Raw genomic sequence first — 24,697 nt, 5'->3', positions numbered from 1 at the left:
TGAACCTGTAACAGCTTTTACAAATTAACAGAGTCCCAAAATGCATACACTGCATTTAATCAGAAAGGTGTTATACAGTACCAAATAAATTAAGAAAATAGTAACACTACCACCCCCTTTGAGTCTTTTGTCCATACCACTGGTGTTAAACAATAAAAGAAATGAGTACAGCTGAACCTTCAATGTGATATTAAAATCACAAAGTTTAATGTTATAAATTATCCAAACTATACAATTTATATAGTTTTAATGAATATGGCTAAATAACCAAAGTACCAGTGACCTTTCCCCACAGATATGACCACTTTCAACCTACTTTCAGTATTTCTTTTTTTTTTTTTTTTTTTTTTTTTTTTTTTTTGTGAAAGGTGCCTACCAAGCAGCACCTCTTTGAAAATTAGAACTTACATGACCTTTACAGTGAACTGTGATCGGGTTAGAGTAGACAGTCTTAACAGGAAAGTCTAAATCCAAGTTATAGCCACCTGAAGGACCGTTATTAAAATACGATTACCAGCAATGAAGTGAACAAACTTTGATCCAACAAAGCTCCTAAGCTCATGTATAACTTTAGGCAGCTTTAAGATATTTGCATGCTTACATTACACATGTACTTCAGTATTTATTGAATCAAAGCGATACATCTTGAAGAAGTATTTCAAATTATAAGCATACAATGCTTAATGCCTGGGGAAACAAAAAACACTTTCAATTCTAGATTTGGAACCTCTTCCGCCCTAGAAGCTGCAGGCTTAGTATAGGGTAATACTCAACATACTAAAAAAATCCTTAAAAAGCATGTAGAATTATCCCCCATATGTTACAAGTATCTTTTTGCTCCTAATTGAAGTTGCTTAATGCTGCAACTATCTGAGAATACCAACAGGTATCAGACTGTAGTTTAAAGAAAACGCAATGTCTTTTGAAGTAAAAATCATTACTGAAAACAAAACTGTTACCACCCACTTGCCACTTCAAGTCAATTTAGCATATTTCTGATACATGTTAGGTAATGCTGCTGTTCACCTACGTAAGAATTCATTTTCCAATTCTCCAAAGCGTATATACTGAACACATGGTATAAACAAAATGGTGGTGTCCGAGAAAAGCATCTTTCAACAAAAATGAGTTTAATGAAGGTACAAAAAATTATGGTCACAGTTTATGCATGTACATAGATGCATATATCTACACACTTAAACCAAAGAAAATACAAGTCTCAATCATGTTTTTAAAGCATCTTCAAACACATGGAGCTCCAGGAAAAGGCATAAAAGCACCAAAGATTAAAGGTACATTTAAAAGACTTTACACAAACATTTTTGTCATATCTACTGACTGAGTTTTCAGATTTTAAAAACTGTAATACTTTAAAATTAACCTTTTTTTCCCCAATATAATTAAGCAAATTTAACTAGATTAACAACGTTAAGCAAAGAAAGGGGAGCCTGGGAACATTCAAGATGATAAATGGGTCCTTAAAAATTAGTTGGTAACTTGAAAGCAAAAAATGTGAAAGTGCATTTGGCTGATAAGGTCCCCATTAAATTTACTTTTAAAAACTTTTAATGTATTTATATATGTAAATATATATATAGTGTGTATATATGTATATATAAGGAATGATGCATTTAAATCAGTTTCTTTGCAACTGCAAAAAAAAAATTCTTTGGTGCCTCAAATGTCATACAAAGCTCTGAAAGTGGGCCAGTCATCGGTAAAGTAATGCACACATACCTGTGATCATAATTTTATAACCTTTTACATTAATCCAACTCAAAGTTAAGGCAAAAATTTTCTAGAATTCAAAAGAGTATGATTTTGAATTTGCAGGGTTTTTTTACCTCCCAGGAGGGCAAAAGGAAGCAGAATTAATACAGGTATCTGTTTAATTTCACAGAGGATTATTAGCAGAGGCATTACTGAACTATTAAGTTTAAGTTCCAGAACTACTTAACAGCCTATTTTACAATGAAACCCTTAGGTTTCCAAGTGTGAGCCATTGCTACAATGAATAGATCTTTTATGTACCTCTTGATTTTTTTTTACTCTTTAGTTTTTGCATATCTCTTGATTTAAGCAAGTTGATCATCTTATGCCATACACGCATTGTGATGAACTAAGCAAACTAGCTGAGCAGGAACAGTTGGTCTTTGCTGTCCTACATTTCTCTGATGACTCCATCTGTAAACACCAGTTTTCACCACTACATACCTTCTGTGCCTACAATCACATTAAATTTTTCAGCTACTCGCACAGAACAGGATCCCAAAGAAAACATTTTTAGGTGGCAAGACAGTATAAGATAAATTAAGAGGATAAATTAGCACAGTAATTAGACAATGTGCATGTTTGCCATACTTCTCTTTGGGGTGGGAAGACCAAAAACTACAACGGCATCTTTTTGGTTTCTGAATGGCCTGTATTTCGATGTTCCATACAGATCTGAATGAGTCGGATTTCCTGTCTTCACGTTTTGATTGTTTCTATGAACAGTGAATTTTGGATAAAGTGCTTAACATTTAAGTCTTAACTCCTTCACTAATTTCTGGGAAAGGCTATCAAGAGATGCTACTAGACAGGGCTGTAATGTGTCTTAAGGCTGAGTCAACAGATATTTTCTCCCTGCCTCTAGACAGTAAATAAGTAGTTACAGTACTGAGTTGTGATCTACCACCATTAAGCAATATTTCCTATGTGAAACAGGCTCTTCCTGATTTTTTTTTCCCAACTTAACACGTGCTCTGCTTTTGTCTGCCTTTTTTTTTTTTTTAAACAGGAAGCCATCTCAAGTTCTTTTCAGTCCTACCAACAGCTGATGGATCTCTGTATTGCCAGAAAATTAGTTTAGCTCTGCCCTGTAATGCAAGCTTAACCCCCTTCACATTCTGTATTTGTTTCAATTTGCTTCAGTCTGTATATGTACTGCTTGTATTAGTCTTCCCACAGCTACAACAGATGTTTTAGAGGACACTCTTAAAATACGGGTTTACTGTAACCCTGAAAAGGGCTTCTCTTGCATGCCTCTGATTTTCACTGTGCATAACTTTCACACTTAGTATCACATCAACTCGCTTTTCCTTGCATGCTCTGTAGTTCAAGTTTTTGGCTATTTGAGCATTCCATCCAGCTTAGATTTCTTTCTACATTCCTCTTTTTGCGTTCTAAGTTTATTAAATGAGCTCCATGCTTTTGAGCAGATAACGGAATCGGATACTCAAACTTTGGAAAAAGAATGCATGTTCCTCTACACATTTCTTATCCATATTATAACAACATAATACCTTCTTAAATGACTCCTTCACAGCTGTATGGATGGATACCCTTTAACCCCACGTTTATCAACTAAAGCAGCATTCAGAATTGGCTGTTTTTATTTCCGTAAGGCAATTAACACCTCTGCTTTCTCCGCCTGCTCAACTGTACGCCTTATTTTCCTTAAACCTTCATGCTAGAAAGACTGTGCCGCTAAGCTTCAATCACACATTTGGAATGAATGTGGCTTTTTGGATAACTGGTACTTTGGGGATTTTGTAGCAACCTTTCTGGACTCAAGACCTGCAGAGCTCCTATTATTCCTCTGTGAGTTTTGTCTAGAAAATGTGCTTTGTCTTTATCAAGGTCATGTTTTCCTTTAGTAATTTGAGACTGCTTTATGATTAAGGCCAACTGGGAAACAAACTGATGCTTCTTCATGTAGTGTTTTCTTACACCACTCCTCCTTTGATACATTTTCCCACAACATTGAATCAGGCACCTGGAAAAGAGAATGCACTGGGATCAAAATGAAGACTAACCAACATCAATCATTCTTTAATCTAGAATACTGCTCATGTTTTTCAACATGTATGCATGTTCAAACATGCAAGGAAAGACAGATTGAATTACCCCTTCTGTTCTAAGAGAAGTCTTTTCTATTAGAGTTGCTTACCAATTCCGACAACCTCTTTCGTATTCTAAACAGGATGTCCAATTTGAACTTCCAGTTTAGCACATTATTGTGATTTAAGGTCTGGCATACTACTTCTTGCTTAGAAGTTGTGTCTGTCTTATCTATTACATCAGGTTGCCCGATTTCAAAGACCATTTTCTGGTTGGTATTTACCTCCAAACAAATGAACCCAGAAGGACTGCAAGACTTACTTTCATCATCTGAATCGAATCCAAAGAGCGTCTGACACTTCTTTTGTGCAAGGTGAGCCTCAAGTGCTTCTGAATTACAGTAGATGGTCAAGCAGTTGCCACATCTAAATCTTTCTGTTGATTTGCTACAAAATTTATCTTGTTCAGAATGAGCATCTACTTCATCAGTCAAAAGTTTTCTACGTTTTGGCATGCTAATGTATCGTTCATCAAGATAACTTGGAGGCAATGGTCTAACATATGGTTTTGTTAAGATGACACCATATGAAGTATTCTCTGTTGTCTGATTTGGTTTAGAAGGTAATTGCGAGGCAGCAGCATTATTTTGTGGTATATCATGACAATTCTGTAAAACTGGTAACACTGACCCATTTTCTGTCCTTGTTTCATCTGCCACTCTGTCCAAAGGTATTTCGGATGACTTTGATGATGTCTGATCTAGGTCACTGTGCCCATTGACTAGTTGGTCACTAACATTACAGTTTTCAGAATTTGGCTGTAACACAGGTGTCTTTTGGTCTATCGAACTTAAAACTGTAGCGTTACCCTCAGATGAACTTTCATTTCCGTTGTGAATTACGTTATTTGCTTTCTTCTCAACACTTTGAATATATGTCTTTGGTTCTGTAGAATCCTTCCTTGACTTCCAAGTTGGAATTGGTAAATCTACAGTTTCTTTTTCATTAATAGATTCATCATCATCTTGGTAACTACAAAGTTCTGAAGGATCATCTGAAGAGTCTTTTTCACTTGCATCTTCTGAACATTCTGGTGTTTTATTTAAATAATGCTGAGCCTCATGTTCATACAGCAAAGGGAGCTCCTCAAATAGCTCACAGCACTCTGCAAAATTGCATCGAGCTTTAAAAACACTATGACTTTTTGTATGTTCTGCAAGCTCAGTTGACAGTTTAAATCTCTGATTACAATTGAAGTGTAAACAAAAGTAAACATTTGGATACACATGCCTCTTCAGGTGATCTATAAAATGTTGGGAATCAGCAAATTTTCTCTGGCAGAACCGACATTTTCCTTTATTCCATTTCATTATATGCTGCTGCACCTTCAAATCAGTTGGATGAGCTTTTCTCGCATGTTTATTGAGGAATCGTATCTTTTTAAACACTCTAGCACAACCATTAGCAGGGCACTTAAAGCTTCCCTCCTCATCCATCGCATCAATGTCTTTTTGAGGGCAAAAAGCTCCATTCATTTTATGCAGAATAGGTGACTCTTTACTGGAGCTCTCATCATCTTCAGGCAAACTTTCTGTACTTAAAGCATCAGGAACATTATTAAAACAGCTGTCACTACTATTCTCAGTAGCATCATCCTGGTCACTTAGATGGTTTTCCACGGCATCAAATACCTGTTCTGCATTCTCCTCCTCCACTTGGACCACCTGGTCAGCACTTGGAACTATTGCAGTCTCTGGTTCGTTATCTTTGGAACCATCAGAATTCCCATTTTCAAGAGACAGAGAAACATCAGAACATTCTAATTCATTAACAGCAGGAGCCTGCTGACCAGCCTCAAGAACTGCAGCAAGATGTTGTCTTTCTATCTTCCTGACATGATTCTTCAAGTGCTTCAGCATAAGTCCTTTTTGCCTGAACTTTCTGGTGCAAAGTACACAGGAAAAACTGCCCTTTTTTTGGTGAGCTTGTGCATGTTTCACAATATGACCACCAAGAAATTCCTTGTTGCATATCACACAGCGGTGCCTTGGTACAGTTTGATCTAACATTTTAGATGCCTCAAGAGCTTCATGGTTCTTTTTGGCATTACCTTTGGAGTGGGCTTCAGAGAGGTCTTCAGGGTCAAGCTCCCCATTGCTTACATCTGTTAAACAGACACGTTCCTCACTCAGAGCCCTATACTCTGCTATCTTCTCTGTATTTGCAGTAGAGTTTTCCAGTGTACTTTCACTTAAGCCAACGAAGGCTTTATCCCCCAGTAATGCTAAACAATTCTGCTTGATCATCAAAAAATTCCAAAACTCAGGATCAAAAAACAAACCTTTTTTCAAAATCGGAAGCAACTCAAAACGTACACGGTTTTGAACAGAACTAGTGCACTCATTGTATTCTTCATCTGCACATTTATATAAGTGTTCAACAGTGTAGTAGGATTCCAAGGTGCGCTCAAGAAAAAACACTGAAAGAGCACAAATTCTGAGGATCTCCAAGTCATTTGGCAGAAAATGAGCAATTGCTTTATAAATAAGACTCTTCATGTTGGGATCTTCACGGAGGTCCAACTGTAGGGCACATCCACATATCTCAACACATATCTGAAGACCATCTTCACCAACCTGCAGAAAAGAAATTACAGTGTACATAATTATAGAGTACACATAATGGTATTATCCTTACGGGCGTACAGAAATCTACAGCTTGAAAGTAAAATAAAAGAACATCAGACCCACAGAAAAAAATAAAATGGCATAAACAATGCCCAAGCATCAATATCCAATGTATTTATATTAATCTACTTGCAAAATAATAATTAGGAGTTCAGAAAGCATCCTTCTAGTAAACTTCATCTAAAGGCATGGACATTTTTAAAATAATGCTCATACAAGACTTTAAAATACAGATACAAAAATGCTCAAAAATAACACCTGGTTTGTGTTGAAAGCTATACAGCTACTGTCAACAAAGCTTCAGATACTTTTGCCACGTGCAGTTCTATGGTTAAAAACAATTATTTGGGGATATAAAACAGGACTGCAGCAAATCATTTGTGATCTAGCAGTATCTTCTGTTTGCATCTTCATTACCTAGGCTGTTTCATACTATAATTGGATAGTTACTCTATTTTGTCCCTGTTCTAAGTAATTTAACTTGCACCGCATAAAAATATAAGCTATGAAATATTGCTCTCAGTTTTGAACAATGACCACCAGGGAAACCATAACAACCCATGGCCAAGTATTCTAGAAGTCAAGCCTTTTAGAATAGACAAGTGATCCTTCCAATAAACAGAATTCCTATTCCACACTTGAGGCTGGGAGCCCTGCCATGAACATGTAATTCTGAGAGATGATCAGAAACATACAGCCCAACATGTAGCAGATTAGTGTAAAAAGAATTTCAGGAAGCTTAGAAATAATTAATACCTACCTATATTTAAATGTGTGTTAGCAAATACATACAACGCTCCATATGTAGTGGGTTAATAAAAAATAAGATCATTCAGATGCAAATACAAATAGAAGTTATTCATGTCACCACAAGCATTTTAGAACACATACTGAGATTAAAGTCTTGAACAGCAGCAAATCATTGCATGTAGAACTGTACAGCGGTACCCATGACAAAATAATTTATAATTCATTTAGGGCATAGAATATGAAGGAAGTCTGTTCAGTTAGGTTAAAGATAAAAAACAACATTTGTTGGGAAACAACTCGCACTTCTGTATGCAAAGCATTGCACGTTACCATCTTTTGCAGATGTTTGTATGGAATGGTGTAAGACTAACAACTGAGGCATGAAACAGAACACATTTCTGAAGCAAAATTATGTCTTCTCCTATCTTAGTCTAGCTCTTCCTTCATGCTACATTAAGCACTTCATCATATTTGATTAGAACTGGTGAAAGGATTCAGAACCTAACAAGGATTAAAGGTGGATACAACAACATTATACAAGTCCTATTTCCTTAAGGAACCAGACTAAAAAAAAAACCAAACAAAAAAACCAAACAAAAAACCACACAACCAATCAACCAATTAATCTTTCACATTTACTCCATGTATTTATAATTAATTTTCCCATTTAATTCTAGAGGATGACATTCCTCAAACTTACTGCAGACAGAAAGAAAAACTCAGGATTCAGTCAAAAAAAGAAAATCTTAAACACACATAACAGATCAGGGGCAATCATAATATTGAAGCACATTCTGGAACTCGACAAAATTTTTTATGTTAATATTGTGTCCTTCCCTACCCCTTCTTAAGTTTCCACAAGAAGTAGCCATTACACAATATAAACATCACTTCTCTTTACTTTAACTACTTACAAAAAGAATGGGAGGTGGGGTAAAACAAACAAATCAAACTTACTTCATCCTTAATGACTTTCATGAAAGGGAAAATTACTCTGACATTTGTAGCAATTCTTAAAAGCTGGTAGCACTGGTCAACAAATATTTGTTTTGATGGGTTAGATTTAAGCTGCAGTTTGCTCCAAATGAAGATCAGGTCCCTATAAGAACAGAAAAAAATATTTCAGTTACATTGAGTTTTAGAACTCTATCATGCAAGCATGATGCATTACTGAGAACAACTATTTGCATATTCTGTAACTAAAATCGTATTTGAGGGCGTAATACCAATCTAATTAACACCACAACTGTACACAATGTGCACAATGGAAACTGCAACTTAATTACTTTGTTAAAGCATTCACGGTATCTCCTATCACCGAACCAATTAAATATTCAACAAAATATTAATGTATTCATCTTAGTATCAGAGAATGCATAATAAAATCAGATGCTACAGCACCTAGCCCTTAACACCACAGGCAATAAACATCAGGCTGAACAGCAAGCTCTGTGTGCTCTTGGGATTGTAACTTTCAGTGCGAGGATGAGGAGTCCTTCAGGAAAAGTAGTGTTTGAATGCAGAAAATGTTGTAGAAAGCTAGCTTCTGATATGGTCCATTGACAAGAAACATTGATGTTCTCCAGTTGTGCATATTACAACACAGTTTTCTGGTTTTACTGCTGTCACCACTGGTCTTTCTAGCCAATATGCAGTTACATCAAAGTATCGGGCTCTACGGCTATTCATACATCTCTATGATCTTCAGTCAAATAATATTTCTGACTGATACAAGGAAACCTAAGAACGGTTTGCTAGACTCTGCAGCAGAGCTCCTACACAGGTAATGTGTTTAGCCTATATAATATAGCTAATTGAAATTAACAGCCCATAAGTTCTATGCACTTTTAATTCAGAGAGTGGGAAAGGCAACTGGACTTAACTTTTAGTTATAAGAAAATTTGCCAGCACAAAGATTTTACACAGGAGTAGATATAGTTAGGACTAGGCAGATGTCCCACCATAACATTACAACGAAAAAGGGGACCAATCGACTTCCATTTTCTGAAGGAAGACGCTTTTCTATTCCACTAAGCCTCCTCCCTCAGAAAAAACAAACCCAGTTAACAGCAAAATATTTAGCTGATCTTCCAGAGTCTCTAGTCTGTGCCAGACACAAATCAGACAAACCTTTTGAGATTAAGCTTGTCGATTGAGGTCAGTGCCTGCATGAAGGGAAGCGACAGAACTGCCTATGACAAAACACCAGCTTCACTTTTAAATTTAGGACAGCTCTACAATTCTGCTTGACACTTTCAGAGCTAGACAAGAGAGCTTGATTGTTTCCTTTCATTCAGAACCCAAGAAAACTGAAGTTGAAAGAAAGATGACGCTTACATGGGGGAAACTGTGAAAAGGGAGTTCTATTAAGCAGCTCTACCCACAAAAAAAAAAAAAAAAAAAATCAGTCTTACAGGTTTTCTAAAGATACAAGCTGTTCACCTCTGCCTTTACCAGGCTAGAAATCTAAATTCTTGAAGTCTTTGCAAACTTCATGTACAAGTTTGAAACTACTGTCTTCGTGCACCAAACCATTCACAAAAATTCAGTAAAAATCTCAACCTGAAGTAGAAGAGAAAGAACTGAACTTTTTTGCTGTTAAATGTTACAGTAGTTAAATAACACAACTTATTCTCTGCTTTATTTCATACTGTTTCAGAACAAGCCATTTCAACACTAATCCCAGAGAATTTGAGAAAAGTTAAATTATTCTTCTGAGAGATTAAAGTGACTTGCCACGTGTTCAGACAAGTGGGATGGCTGGCACAAGGAAAGAGCTGAAAAAGGAATGGAGAAAAATGAAAGTAAAAGGAACAGCTCCATAGGTGGAAAGGAAGCTGTTAAATCAGTTTAACCACCGTTTGACTAGACCCTGATGGGAATAGTATTTCAGTCTTATTCCACGTAGACATGGAGGTTTGTCCTCAAGCACATTTCTGACTTCGATAATCATTAAAGATTAAAGCATTCTTGAAGAGCTGATTGGACTCTATTCCAACCACTTAAATGCTTTGGATACCAACTTTAATGCTGAAGTTAGCAGCACTTGAGATCCTTCTGTGTCACTGACCACAACACAGATGAAAAACTTGAGATAATGTAGGCAGGGGTAGTTTTCTGTTTGCTCAATTATTATGGCATAGCAGTATAGTACTTAATGACGCTTACTTCTTGGATAGTTTAGTTCACACTGAGGCCTGTGTTCAAACAATTATGAACATGTGCTGGGGCAATTTAAATTGTTTCCGTGAGATCACAGAACTCAGCACCTCTTTACCAGTAAAGAGGTATTTCAGTTTGCTAACGTCCCTCAAAATACCAAAACCATTGCATGCCTCCATCAGCAACATAAAAGAATGGTTAAGCCCACCCTACCTTAGCTAGATATAAAGCCTTTGCTATTGTTGATATGTAGAAAGTCTATCTTTCCTTGGGTATAGATAGCACACTTTACCAAAATGTTATCCAATTCACTAAAATTATCTAAAGGCCAAAGACTGATAAACATGCAGGAAAAAATCCTTGACTTACTGAATTTACTGCATAGGAACCACTTGAAAACAGCCACAACAGCATTTAAAAATTGCCTGGCAGAGAAGGCAAGCCATTCTGCTACGGCTGTTCCATCAAAATTTTGTCTGTCTTCCTGAAGAGAGATCACTTTTTGCTACTATAAAGTCATTAATCACATCATTATGGACTGATCTCTTACCAATACCTTGTACGCAAATATTTCTAGTAAGACCAAACACACTTTGCTTTGAGATTAATTTGTAAGTGCACTTTCACTTCAGAAAAATAATTCAGATCATCTGAATCTAGAATTTATTCTTAACATCAGTGAAAACATTAAGTTTTGTGACAGAGCTGCTTAAAGTCCATCTTCCTCTGAGATAACATAAGAGCTAGTGATTTCAGCTTGAGGATTTTATGTAGGTTGCTTCACAACCATAGCAAATATCTGCTATTTACAGCTTTCTAATCTATTTTGATATCTTTGCTAGCGGTGTTTGCTGCTAGGTCCCTGATAGATCTGCATGGTCCTCAATTCCAAACAAGGCAAGATGATTTATGTCATGCTGAAGACTTTAAAACCTTCTCTAGGGAAAAAGACACGATATGGGTTAATTTAACCCGGCTCCTACTTCTTCAATAATTTGAATTACAGTATAGTCATGCCTTCACAAGCTTTGTTCCAGTTTATGTTATCTATTAAGCATTATGCAGATTTCTCTTGTTGGGTACACAATTGTTAAGGCTCAGCATCTGCAAAGAATGAAACAGCTATTCTAGCTGCACAGATATAGCTGCTCTGAACTCTTTCAAAAATCCTCAAGTTCTATATTCCAGACAAAAGATTAAAATACTAAGAAATGCCAAAATGTTTTCATTGATAAACAGATATCAAGCAGTACTTTAGTCTCTTCTAGAATTTCATTTTTGACACCCACTTTGCCAGAACATATGGACAGACATCTTTTGAATAGCAATTTTCAAAATGGATGATGCAAAGTTTAATGATCAAGAGCAAGGTCAACATGTTACTACAGCAAAAGGCATAAAAAGTAGGTTTAATTCTAATATTTAAAATGCATTTCTTAAAAGACTGAAGCCCTGAAACAGCACTAACCACGTAACTGATACGTGTAGGTTACATCTGCAAATTTCCTGATAAGTAAGAAGTCAGGAGATGCAGCATCTAGGCAGGAATCAGCAAAGTTGGATTCCATTGCAAAGCTGGGCAGTGGGCTCACACAAAGTGTGTACCTTTTTTGTCGAATTTCTTCATCATTCCTATGGGGACAGTCATGCCCACCTTCTTCTGGACAGACTGAATGAAAAATGCCACTAGGTATTGCCAATACATTGCATTATAAATGTACATCATAATTCCATAATTTCAGAGGTTTTGATTCAACGCAAGCAATTCTCATCCAATAGTTAAGGAAAAATTTAATAAACAAACTAAGCATTATCACGTCTGCCCTTCATTACTTCCTCAAAAAAAAAGAAGAGACATCTTACACTTCAATTCCCTGAAATCTGAGAACAGGGAAATCCTATATATGTTCTGAACTCCATATTAAAATTAGTTATAGATCTCTATTGATTGAACAAAAAACCCCACCAAAATCAATCAAATTCTTGCTGACCAAGCCTTTTTGCTTCAACTACATAATCAAACAAATAAAGCATACTTTGTCAAGGAATGCGGATGTTACTTTAAGTACAGAAATTATACAGGCTAAACAGAACAATTATCTTCCTTAACCATCTTTCAGTCCTCTGAATGATAAAATTTGTTTTGACAACTCTTTAGAAAATGCTTCTTAGCCATAAAAACGTCCAACTATCAAGCTGATTCAGTGCGTATGAAAACATTCCTTCTTATATGTTTTCTAGAGGACCACCATTTATGTTGTGGCTCCATTTACGAAGTAAAAGTTTGTAGAACTAATAGCACATTTTCACAATGATATATTCTCTTTCTAGACACACTGGTGACATCCTACAGTTCTTATAAGCAGTGTAATTTAACTAGCAGGACAGCAGAATATCTGCATTGCCAGAGAGTCTACAGACTGCATATTGTTACAGACTACACATTGCTAATAATAAATGCCATATTTATAGGTATTTACAGCCTTAAGTACATAAAGGCTCACCCTTCTGTTACTTTGAAACAGTTAATAAGTGTTATGTACTATGAAGGCTACCACTTTACATGATTGTGTGTAAAAAGGCAACAGGCATAACAGATGTACTAGGAATGTTTAAAAATCATATTAGAATGCTTTTTATGTGGTATTTTACACTTGAGCTACATCTCAAAGTTAGATGAGTTTCATTTTGGCAATAAGCATTTATTATCTGCTAAGCTGCTTCACCAGAAATAAAGTATTTACCATATACAATACATGTCCCCATTTTGAAGCTGTGGGACTAGGAACGATTCACATAGCTGTAAGGCTAAGGTAGTCTTCCCTTCTTTTTCAGTGTTGCAGATGATCTCAATTCCACTCTTGCAATCAGTCCTCAACAAGTGCTATACAATTAAAATAAAATCCATTTAGATAAATTTGCTAACATGAAATAAAAACCTATCAGACCTTGCTATATTAAAGAAGCTACTGAAAACTTCAGGAATTGCTATTAACAAAGGATTTCTTTGGAACAGCTTTTGTGTAGGTCTATAAATAGAAATTTTGGAGATATTTAGAACTCATTCATCTTTCTTAGAGTAATAACAAATCAGGATAATTCTGAGAAATTAAAAGACTACACAAACCCACTTTTTTGCACAATGGTACCTTGTTCTTAAAACAAGGTTAAGAAAAGCATTCTTATCTAGCAAGTACTATCAGTGGTAAAAAGTAGGGCCACATGCAGCTAGAGTGTCATTTTACATACTGGGGCATCATTCAAAAAACTTTAAGGCTAATAAAACTATATCATGTACAAAACATTGGGCTGACATCAATTAGGCTCAAGTGCTTTTGTTAAAATAAAAGTCAATAGTAAAACAGTCAATACACTGAAGTTACAACATATTAATGACTCAACTTATTTAGGGAATATATCTACAAGTAAATTTGACCAAAAAATTGCATTTGGGTCAAGAAGATTTGTAGGCACTTAACATTTAATTTTTCAAAGCTTAAGCCAGCACTAAGTTAAGCAACACCAGTGTAGTTGCCCGATTTTATGACATTTGGTTCTACAAAAACAGAGTTCCATATGCTCCTCTTGACAACTTGCATACAGTAAGTATAATGTACCACTTCATTAAAAAAAAAAAAGTATACTGACAAACAATACCTCCTGGAATAGCTGATCTTCTAATGGTGACATATAAAGACAGGTGAAAAGAGCTTGATGGAAATACAGATCTTTACTGATATCTGGATGATTTATGCAAGATTTGATAAGAGCCATTGCCTCAGGGATGCGTTCACAGGCAATAAGGTATCTGGCACGTAGTTCAAAGAACAGTGGATTTTCAGAGCTTAAATATTTGTTAACTGTACAGAAAAGAAAGATTTAAAGGCAATTAGAATATGAAGTCCAAACAGCAAATATATTTAAATGTAATGTTGTTTTTACTAGTGCAAGGACAACAAATAATATAAAAAAAGACTCTGCTAAAGAAGCTATCGAATATGAATTTAAACACCATTAAGAATCTGTCCTTCTGCTTGGAAACAGAAATTGTTATTTTTCTTATACCAGTAATCTAATTCAGTATTTTATTTCTAACAGATCAACACACAGTGCTGCAAAGGGTTAGTAAAATACACACTATATAAAAGCAGATACGAACATTTTCGAGAAAGAAAAATTACTCCTTTCTCAGCACTGGAATCTGGGTGATTGTCAGAAGTATAGGATCAACATCACTTCCAATGCTATAATTGTTAATATTTAACACAACTCAGGACACTCATTACCCATTAAAATGGAAGAACATAGAGTGGTGAGTTAACTAAAGTTCACTAAAATTCACATGCTGTTGCGTTAAATCGCTTTGAACACCTTGATTTCGCTTAGATGCGCGGAAAATATACTTTTTCTTCCTCTAAAAGTGCTACTGGGCACAATTCTTACATCTAAATCCCTAAATACCTTTAAATTCTAGCCCCGATTTCTGAAAATCTGTTTTTCAGATCTGAAAGCTAATCTTAAAGCTAAGATTTGAATGAAATAATTTCGAGATACTCAAAATACTTAACATTTAAGTAATTGGGAAATTCTGAAATGCATAGAAGACATGCTTTAGACCTGTATTATGAAAGATCATACAGATTCTAGTGTCTCTTAGGAATAAAAGTTAAAATACCACTCAAGGCGACAAAATACAATACTGCTGCTTTTATTTTGAGAACTGTTTGCATCTTGTCAAGTAAGTGCACACTCTGAGGTGTTAATAGTGTGTTAACATTTAGGTAATGTATTGGACAATCTGGCCTGATCTTCCTCTTATATTCTCAACAGCTACCTTAACAGAAAAGAGTAAAAACCCCACAATTTCTAGTGCTTACTTTGCAGTACTGTACAGTGTTTCATATTTAAAGAAAAAAGAAAAGAGGCTGCCAATTTAAAATCAATGAAGGTTAGAAGTGAGCATGGAACTTTATACTTTAGAAGAAACCTGTATTGAGAAAGTTACAAGCAACTTAAAGTGACTCTTAAAAGGATTAAAAAGACCAAACAGAAGTGGTTACTGAAAACCACAATCTGAACAGCCAAGAGAAATTTTTTTTCCCAAACCAAAAAAATTACTTGTATAACATGCTTTCACTTAAACTTTTTTTTTAAAAAAAGAACGCCTGGTTTTGAAACACATTTCTTATGCCAAGAAACAGGATTACTCTAGCATCTTTATTTTTATGCAAGCTAATGGTATTATGTGCTAATGAACACTTAAGGAATATTATTCAAGGTGATGTAAGGTTTAACGGTCCACCATAACAGAAGATCTCATTCCCACTGTCCATTAGCACTTCTGGGTACAAACTTAGTAAAGGAGACAACTGAAAGAAAAGCCAGTGTCTAACAGTGGTCATTAAGTGCAAGAAAAAGCGATCATACTGCAAGAACAATCCTTAAAAGTAAAGGCCTCTCCTTTTTGGAATTAACAGACTTAGGATAATAAACCCCATCATCAGTTTCACATACAAACATTACCCAATAGATTACTGAATATTCACATTGAAAAATTAGGCCAGAGATACTTAGCTTTTGTTTTGTGCTAACGTTAAGAAAATGCTGCATGGCTAACAACTGCCTGTAACATCCTTTTCCCTCAATGGAGGGAAGACTGCAGCCCGCAATACAGGTTAACTTGTTATCATTCCCACTTTCTGTGTGGGGAACTCTTAGGTCAGTATGCCCTTCTGCTCCATAAATGAGAATCCCACTTCTGACAGCATGAACTCCCAGGGAAGAGGGGGGTCTCCTACACCCTCCAACACTGTTTTTAAACAGACTGCGAGTTCCAGCTACACCACCGGCAGGACTGTGCCCCCTCCCCGTAGAGGAACGCCCTCCTTTCCCAAGGCAGCATTTACAGCTCTTCTAACCCCTCAAGCAAAAGACAACTACGAACTACAGTAGCATTTAGCCAAGTCTGTGATACATTAAAAAAGGCTTGGGGAAAACAACATCTATTCTTGTCCAGGCAGCATGTGCAGTGCTTTGCTTTAGAGCGATAGATGCCAACCATCAGCTTAGAAACTAATTAACTGCTTACATCTGAGTGTACCTCTGCCTACAATATCGTCTTCTAGATCTTCACAGTGGGCCACCTTATTCTCCCTAATCTATTAGAAGTTTATTGCTCCTGTGTTTCAACCCTGCTATTGTCTTTAAACCCAAAGAACTGCCTTCCTTTTCAGTCATCTCAAAACAGACTGCAGTATCTCAAATTATAGTACAATTCATGTAAAGACAGACACAGTGAGGTTTGTCTTGGCCTAAACTTCTCCGTGTAATTAATGACTCCAAGACAGGATTATGTAGTTCACACAGTACGTATGTATCAAACTGACTTTTGCAAGTAATAGTTGGTGAATCAGCAATAACAGTCAGTTTTCCCCATTTAAAACAGTGATCCCTGAGGGAACTATATGGCCAAGTTTCAAAATATACACCAAATACTGCCAGCCTATAAAGCAGCACAGAATGTTTGCTTTGTGTAAGACCCCACAAGAATCAGATTTTTAGAGGAAGTGAGACAAGAAAGAAAAAGCTTCCAGAAGATATTAGCTACAATAAAATGTTTGTCATCACAAATGAGATATGTCAAGGGGGTGTGGGGGATATCAGAAGGAGGAAGAATACCTCAACAGAGGGGAAGCAGATGTGGCCTGCAACAAAGGGAAACAAAACGATCATCTAGTGACAACAGGCAACCCTCATTCCTACTCTGCGAGGTTAGAAGTAAGTAAAGATCTTTAAACTGTTACCCATCATATAGAGGCTTCATGATGATCAAGGGAATCATTAAGGCATAATCACTAAACTAATTCTTTACTGGGGAGATGGAGATTGAGACCTAACTTCAGATCATGACCATCAAAACTTCTAGAGTTCGTCATGTGAATGCAGAACAAAACAAGGATAATCCTTTGTTTTCATTTTGTTTCTGTAGGTATTTCACTAGAGTTTTATCAGATATTTAACAAAAATCATGGGTAAGCTATGTTGCTCAAGTGCTTGCTTGTAAAGAGACAAAACAACTAAGACTACCCACTTAGTCATGTTAATTTGCTATCAGAATACTTTCTCTGGTTAAGGAGGCAGCTCACTGAGCTGTTCTGGATTTATAGTCCTCTTCCTCTCTCTACAGAACAAACACATTGTCCTAAACACACTAATGAATTTGGATCATGCACTACACCATAGTAACTAGAGAAGAACTAGTATTTTCTATCACTATCAAACAGAAACAACTTTTAAGAGGTCCTCTGTGAACACTGCTAGCAAATATGTCACGTAAGATATTAGTAAAGACTTTACTGTAGATTGGATATTCTCCTCCCCTTTTGAACTTTTGTAACCATTCTGGTAACGCTTGTTTCCACGCACTGTAAAAAATGCCGTTTTACTTTGCAGCCTGAAGAGAAATCTTTCTCCTACTCCCAAGTCTAGGAATTACATATACGTAAACAGAAAGCAGCTATCAGTAGTCATCACAGGCCTCATTCTAAACAAAGCCAATAAGCCTGGCAAGCCCAAGTATTTACAATTTAAAAGAAAAATTAAAGGAGTCAGAGCACCATGAGACAGAAATATACATCAGATCCTCCCCTGATCATGTTACTTTAGTAGCCCAACTGAAGTCAAGTCACCCTTCGTGCTCTTTCAGGGGTTGAACACCTGGATTTGGCAAATTCATTTTATAAGTACCTGCTCAGTAGCCTCTTGTATCTAAGTAATCTGATCTCTACACTATAAAAGTAGACTTAAAACTACTAGCAAAGAAATTTAGTTTTCTTTCCGATAAAAAAAGGGACCAGAGCACTTTACTACAGAAATATAGTTAAATCGTGTGCAACACCAGCTGACACCACCTGACCCCAATATCAAAAAAAGCATATAAATTAACACATTTTTCATTACTCTAAAAAATTAACGTGGTAAATGAAGTACCCAAGTCCTGTGATACAGGCTTTGCTTTAAGAATTGCTTGTAATACTGGATCCTCCCATGGTCCACCATCTCGAATGATGCGAGTCACTAGTTCCAGGTTCATATTTCTGTATCTATTTAGAAGGTTCTGACATTCCTACACATAAAAAGAAAAACAATTAGAAAGAAGAAAAAATCTTGTCTAAAAATAAAGTTAGGCCATACAAAAATACGAATCAAGAAAACCCACGCACATTTAAAGATCTCCTCAGTCAACAATTCAAGCTACAAATTCTTCTATTGATCAGGACTACACAAAGCCCTAAAGCAACAACTTATTTTCTCTAAAAACAGTAATACACAACTGGGAAGCCAGAATGCTCCAGTCTTCTATAGGCATGCAGCAAGAGCCTGTCATTTGCATAACAATGCAAAAACACCTTTCCTTGAATTAGAGATATTACTGGCATATGCTGTAGGAGAAGTCTTCACCTCATGTTACTCTGCACAGATTTAGACATGTTGATGCTGGATTTGTGATCCAGTCATGGTGCCTGAATTCTAAGAGGGAAAAACTGAATTAAGCTATGTGAGTCACCAGCCCTCAAGCAACCATTTTTCGCCAGATCTCTACATAACAGAAATTACACTTGCCTAAAATAATCTGGAGTGTTTTAGCCACCCATGATTTTCACATATGCCAGGTTTCATCCCCCGACTTGTTACTTGCTGGCAAAAGTGTCAACAGTAATATTCATCAACAGTAGAATTTTAATCCCAAGAAAAAGGTATCTAATTTTGAAACAAAAAAAATGCAATGGAAGAATGGCTTCTATGCACATACAATCAACTTCTTCATATATGTTTTTTTGCTGTAAATTCTTTTAGTTTTAACTCATTTTTTTCTTTTATATTCAGATTAATATGTTTGATGGTAAAAACTGTTTAAGTAACTGAAACAATGGTTTTCACTACCAGTTTGATTACGCAACTGATTTTATCTAGAAAATTATGTAAAAAAATTATGTATTAAAAATATTTTAATACATTCATTGTTTAAAAGTCAAGGCAATTGAGAATTGTAATACAAAAGCACAGAGAAAGTATTATACATCAAATTTTTTCCTAATTTCTTTCACATTCATGGACTGTTTTGGAGAAGTCCTTATTGCAGGACTGCCAAAGCGTTCTGTTACTTTTATACAAGAGACCATACCCATGCCTGAAGCTGCTAATGCGCTCCTTGAGCCCCTTCTTCCACCAATTCTAATCAGGCATGTAATTGCTGCCGATTTAATAATTAAGGTAAGTAGTGCTGACACATTACTTTGTAGCAGCAGTAACAAAACAGGTATCAACATAAAAATAACCAAGGGATAGCTATTTCTCAAACTGCAGTTCCACGATCAGTATTAACAGAAGAAACCAGCCCGTTTTTCATGCTTTCTTTCCCTTCAAAGTTTCCTCTCGTGGTGGCACAAGTGCTTGCATTCTCATGCAGTGAACTCAACTCTCAAAATCAATTCAGGTCAAAAAGACTTATCTAGCAAAAAAAGGCAAGTTTTTAAATCCAGGATCATTCATCTTACGCAGTTGTATACAGCCATACAAAACTTTGCCCCAGTCTAGCCAACAGTACAACAGTTTTAAACAGTTCAAGTTTACACTGACCTGAAGAGTTCATTGACATAGAGCTTCAATTTCAAATTTACTGTTTAAAACCGCAGAGGGAAACTTGGGGTTTCATGTCATGAACTGGTACACAACACTGGATGCCATTAAGTTCTAGTTAGATATAAACAAGCAAAGCTTCTCTCTTTTATACAGGAAATGCGCAGAGTATGTCTTTAAGACGACTGGTATTACAAACTAAGAAAAGTACATTTCACTTAGTCCAAGCAGATTCAAATAGCAATACTGATGATGAATGTACGGATAAATGGCTTTCCCTTCAAATACATTTCTACCAAAAAGAAAAAACAAGAAAGGGTAAGCAAAGCAGCTACCTCCTTTCACTATAATGGCATGTTTCCTCCAGGTTATATATCCACAAAAACTGTCTTTATATGTACTAAAATAATATTAAAGGTTTATATGAAAGTAGGCAACACTACCTGGATTGAACCTAAAATATCTTTCAAAGGATCTTCATAGAACTCATCCTTTCCAAAGAACAGCAGCAATTCAAAAAAACTCCTAAAAAACAGAAGTAATGACAAGTCAACCAAACTAAAAATGTTCATTCAAAAAATGAAACTACTTTAAGTCTATTACTTTTCACAGTACTAAAACCAAAAGTAGGACTTTAATAAGTTCTAGACCCGTGCCCACACCAGACTCACTCTAAAAAGTTTGGCTAATGCCCACACTCTCTAAACGCAACTCATATTTCAAAAACTTTATGTCGTATATTTTGTGCTGGATTTTTGCAGTTAGATGTCCCCACACCCCCCCCAAACACATTTTTCATCAGGCATCAAGTCGCAAATACAATACAGCTATAGATAAGCTAACAAGACCAAATCAGCAATATACCAGGTTATACATAAACACAACTTAAAATCCCTTCTGCCACAGCTTTTTTGTACATTCAGGACATTCACAGTACACGCCTGTCTTCTCCCTCAAGAACTCTTATGTCCTCAATACCTGCTGCTCCCCATTCACCATTACAAAAGTGAATCTTCCTCAAAGGCCAAAGCATTTGTCAGACATACAGCAATTTTGAGGAAGAAAGGGGACAACTGTAAAATTACTATAGCATACGCAGAGTGACATTCAAGAAATAGTAACTTCACACGAATGCAGATTCGCAACAATTCCTATTTTTCAAGTATGATAAGCACTTTCTACTACTAACACATTTTATTTTATTCCATTTCATTCTGTCTTGCCACAACACCCACTGAAGTCTCTCTATAAAGCTGCAGGTTTAAAGGTAATATTAATTTCATATTTCCAAAAAAGACTTTGAATATTATTTTCAGAGAGCGCTTTTGCGCAAATATGCAAATGGAACTACATTTACCTTCTGCGTGGCATTCAAATGAATTCATTAAACTTCAAATTTACCACCAACAGGTTTTTAAGCAAATCAGGCCTATGTGCAGCAACATGAATTCACAAGTGTTACCTCAAAAGAGGCAGCAGATACGGGAAAAGGCAGGACTAATCCTTTCAACAGCAGCCTAGATTCAAAATTACACATGGCATACATATTTTCCATCATCTTAAAATACTTGTCTAACATTTTATTTATTTTTAATACAGTGACTGAGACAGACAATCCTGACAGCAGAGTCAGAGAGGCTGGTAAAAAGTAGCTTTCCAGAGCTCAAGTCAATTTAGGTCTTTGCCTACAGAAGCACACTTCCAGATAATACCTGCAACCCAGTCAATTCAATCAAAAACTAGGTAGTTCGATCTCATCGATCTGCAGATAGTTCCAGTGCACCTGCTATTCCTCTGCCTTAAGATTCAGAGAAATTTAATTGCTATTTGGGAAAGGTAACTACCAAATACTGCACTACTATAATCTGCAATTTCTGTTTGAGGAAGTCACGAGCAGCAGGCAATAACTGAGCGACTCTCAGAGGGAAAGACAGTACTGAAAGAACTGTGCATGTAGGGCGTCTTAGAAACAGGACTGAACAGCAAAGGCTTTGGTTTCGTAGCAGAAGAAAACATGAATAATTTTCTTTAAGATTATTCTAGGTGCTTTTCCCAAATGAACAGGGAGAACAGGGAGACAGAAAGCGAGAACGTGGAAAACGGCTCCTGGAAGAGGTTCCAGCACTCTTCCAACCTACAGGTTTTTGACTCTTGCTGATGGCAATTTCTTTCCTGAATACAGCATTTAGTCTTTTGTTACTACAGCTCTTAAAACAAAAGGCATATTCTCATGAACAGCTGGACAAGGAACTCTTTTGCAGAACAATTAATTCATGTTTTGCAGAACAAATTAAATTCACTGCAGTTATCCCCAAATTTAAAGTCAATCTTAAATACATTTGCAGTTAACACCCAAAGTATTCCTATAAAGTGTTTCGGTTTTGATAAAGCTAATTCAAAAGAAGTTAAAGAATAGAATTAAGGCATTTTTCCCTCTCAATAACACTTTCAGAAATACTATGCATTAAAAGATCCTAATATTCACATAAACTAAATCAAGTTTTGTAGGGGAATAATGCAAAAGTATCACAAAATTAGCTTTCCTTTGGATTATGCCACAGCAATTTTTTTTCTAACCAATGATAAACTATGCCAAAAGCAGACCTAGAAAATCCAAGATACACATTCACTATGTTCAATGACATATATTTTTCTCCAGATTAGGTCTTTGATTCTCAACTCAAATAAGGAATGAAAAAACAACCAGTACGCATATAAGTACTTAGTTCTGAAAAACATTATCTCATTTCATGCTGATAAACAAAATTTTGCAGCATACTTGACTCTCAGGAAAGGTCAGGCATGAGTCATGTCATGATCTGGAAAGCAGCCAAACTGGAACTTAAATAAGACAAAACTAGTTATAGTAAATGATGCACGCATCTGTTTTTATTTGCTTTGATTGATTTAAAGAAAATAGGATCTTGAAAAAAATTTAATACTGGACAAGCATAAACTACAGTTTTCTTCCCTATCAATGCACCTCCTCCACACTCTTATCAGACTAATAAAGGAAGCTATCAAAATATTTATGTTTCCTCATCACCAGTCTCCATTCAGTTAAAATTACTATAGTCAATTAGAGCTTGGCCCTGTTGTCTTAAAACAGTCTGTAGCATTGCGCATCCACATTTACATCCAGCTTATAATAACGGTGCTTCTAGATTTATCACATCACTACTTTAAAATTACTGGCATCAGAAGATTGCCAAACACTAGTATGCTGGTACCATCATTAAAACTCCCTGATCTAAATGGTAGTACAGATGCTGCTTCATTTTTGATGAATAACAACACTAGTAAGGATAGGAAATGCCAACAGTCACTACTGTTCATAGTTTGTCGTCTGGTTACCAAGGAAATCTTACTCGAGTTATGACAAGACAGTCAGGCAGATTTTTTGCTCTCCAAGAACTAAGACTTAATATACACCAAATTTTTAAAAAAGAGATTCAAGCAAGGTTTCCCAGGTAACCGCAACTACTACATCCCAGGATCCCTTTATGACATCATGTGCAAAACTATGCCAGTCAAGCAGAGTCAAAGAAGAAAATAAGGTGGAATTCTAGAATGGAAGAAACTCTCTATGACTAAACCCAGCTCCAAAACCCAAGATAGACAAGAGTGACAGGAACTCAGCGATCAATTCACTTTTAGCCTGTCAGGAAGTGACCACCCTACATACAACAAATACCTGAATTTCTACCTTTTTTCCTCCCAAGCTTTAAAAATATCAAAAATTTAACAAGTGTGGTTTGAACTTTATGAGATCTTTTTTCTAAAAACTAGTGCGAAGAAAAGGTCACCATGTTTTCATGTAACTGCCCGTCATTCTCCCATACCTGAGTATTCCAGTTTTAAAAATTGTGATCTTCTGATTACACAAATAGTCACACGTCAAACAGTTTCACACACACACAAAACAGTAAGTCTCTTTGGTGAGATTTCAGCAACACTTCAAGATAACATACTCCGTAATCATACACATAAAGCCTTGACTCCTACGTAATTAGTACTAATAGCTCAAGAACAATATAAAGGATAAACAACTCAGTCCTCCTGACCAAGTAAACTAAGAGAGGAAGACTAAGAGAGTATTCACTTCAGATGACCAGATGAGACAGGAGCAAGACATTTCCACACAGAATTCTGAACTGAGAAATTGAGTCGTATTTAAAAGTACTGTTCAACAAGAAAGCAGTTCAACCAGCTGGACAAATAAATCTGATTTATTCAAACCAAACTTGCAATAAAGCCACCATTTAGGTTTTTGTCTTATCTGCTGAGAGGAGATCAAGTACACTGCAACTCAGCTAAGTATATCTGACTCAAAGATTTTTATTTTTTTTTTTTACTTCCATTCAACATTGAGGTTTTGAAACCTGAAAAGTAGGTTTTCAGAGCAAGAAAAAAAAAAGGGGACTTATCTATCTTTCAGCCTTCATGTGGGAAAACCACCAATGCATCAAAAAAAACCGATCAAGATTACAGCAAGACTTATGACTTAACATTCTGCAGTTCTTTGTTAAGTTGAATATAACTTTTGGTCAGTTATCTGTATAACAAGTCATTCCCATATGCGTTTTGATGACTCAAACATAAAAATACATTTTTAAATGGACTCATTTATTAAACATT

At 36.0% G+C, this 24,697-nt stretch overlaps 1 protein-coding gene across 2 annotated transcripts in view; it reads right to left on the bottom strand.

Moving 5' to 3' along the window:
• Positions 1–324: 324 nt before the first annotated feature.
• Positions 325–24,697, bottom strand: part of ZNF654 (zinc finger protein 654) — a 36,875-nt gene continuing 12,502 nt past the window's right edge. Inside the window, exons 3-9 of one of the 2 annotated variants that reach the window (XM_074597630.1) lie at positions 20,503–20,584; positions 18,410–18,545; positions 14,078–14,280; positions 13,165–13,304; positions 8,216–8,357; positions 4,144–6,457; positions 325–3,757 (exon numbers count right to left, since the gene is read on the bottom strand). In XM_074597630.1, coding sequence (XP_074453731.1) covers positions 3,750–3,757; positions 4,144–6,457; positions 8,216–8,357; positions 13,165–13,304; positions 14,078–14,280; positions 18,410–18,545; positions 20,503–20,584 — 3,025 coding nt within the window. In that variant the 3' untranslated portion in view covers positions 325–3,749. The remainder of the gene's footprint in view (positions 3,758–4,143; positions 6,458–8,215; positions 8,358–13,164; positions 13,305–14,077; positions 14,281–18,409; positions 18,546–20,502; positions 20,585–24,697) is intronic. The other variant, XM_074597639.1, reaches the window with a different exon arrangement.

Source organism: Larus michahellis, chromosome 1, assembly GCF_964199755.1.
Source record: "Larus michahellis chromosome 1, bLarMic1.1, whole genome shotgun sequence".
NCBI lineage: Eukaryota > Metazoa > Chordata > Aves > Charadriiformes > Laridae > Larus > Larus michahellis.
The sequence above is the reverse complement of the archived record's forward strand: the minus strand, read 5'-3'. Positions and strand labels throughout refer to the sequence as shown.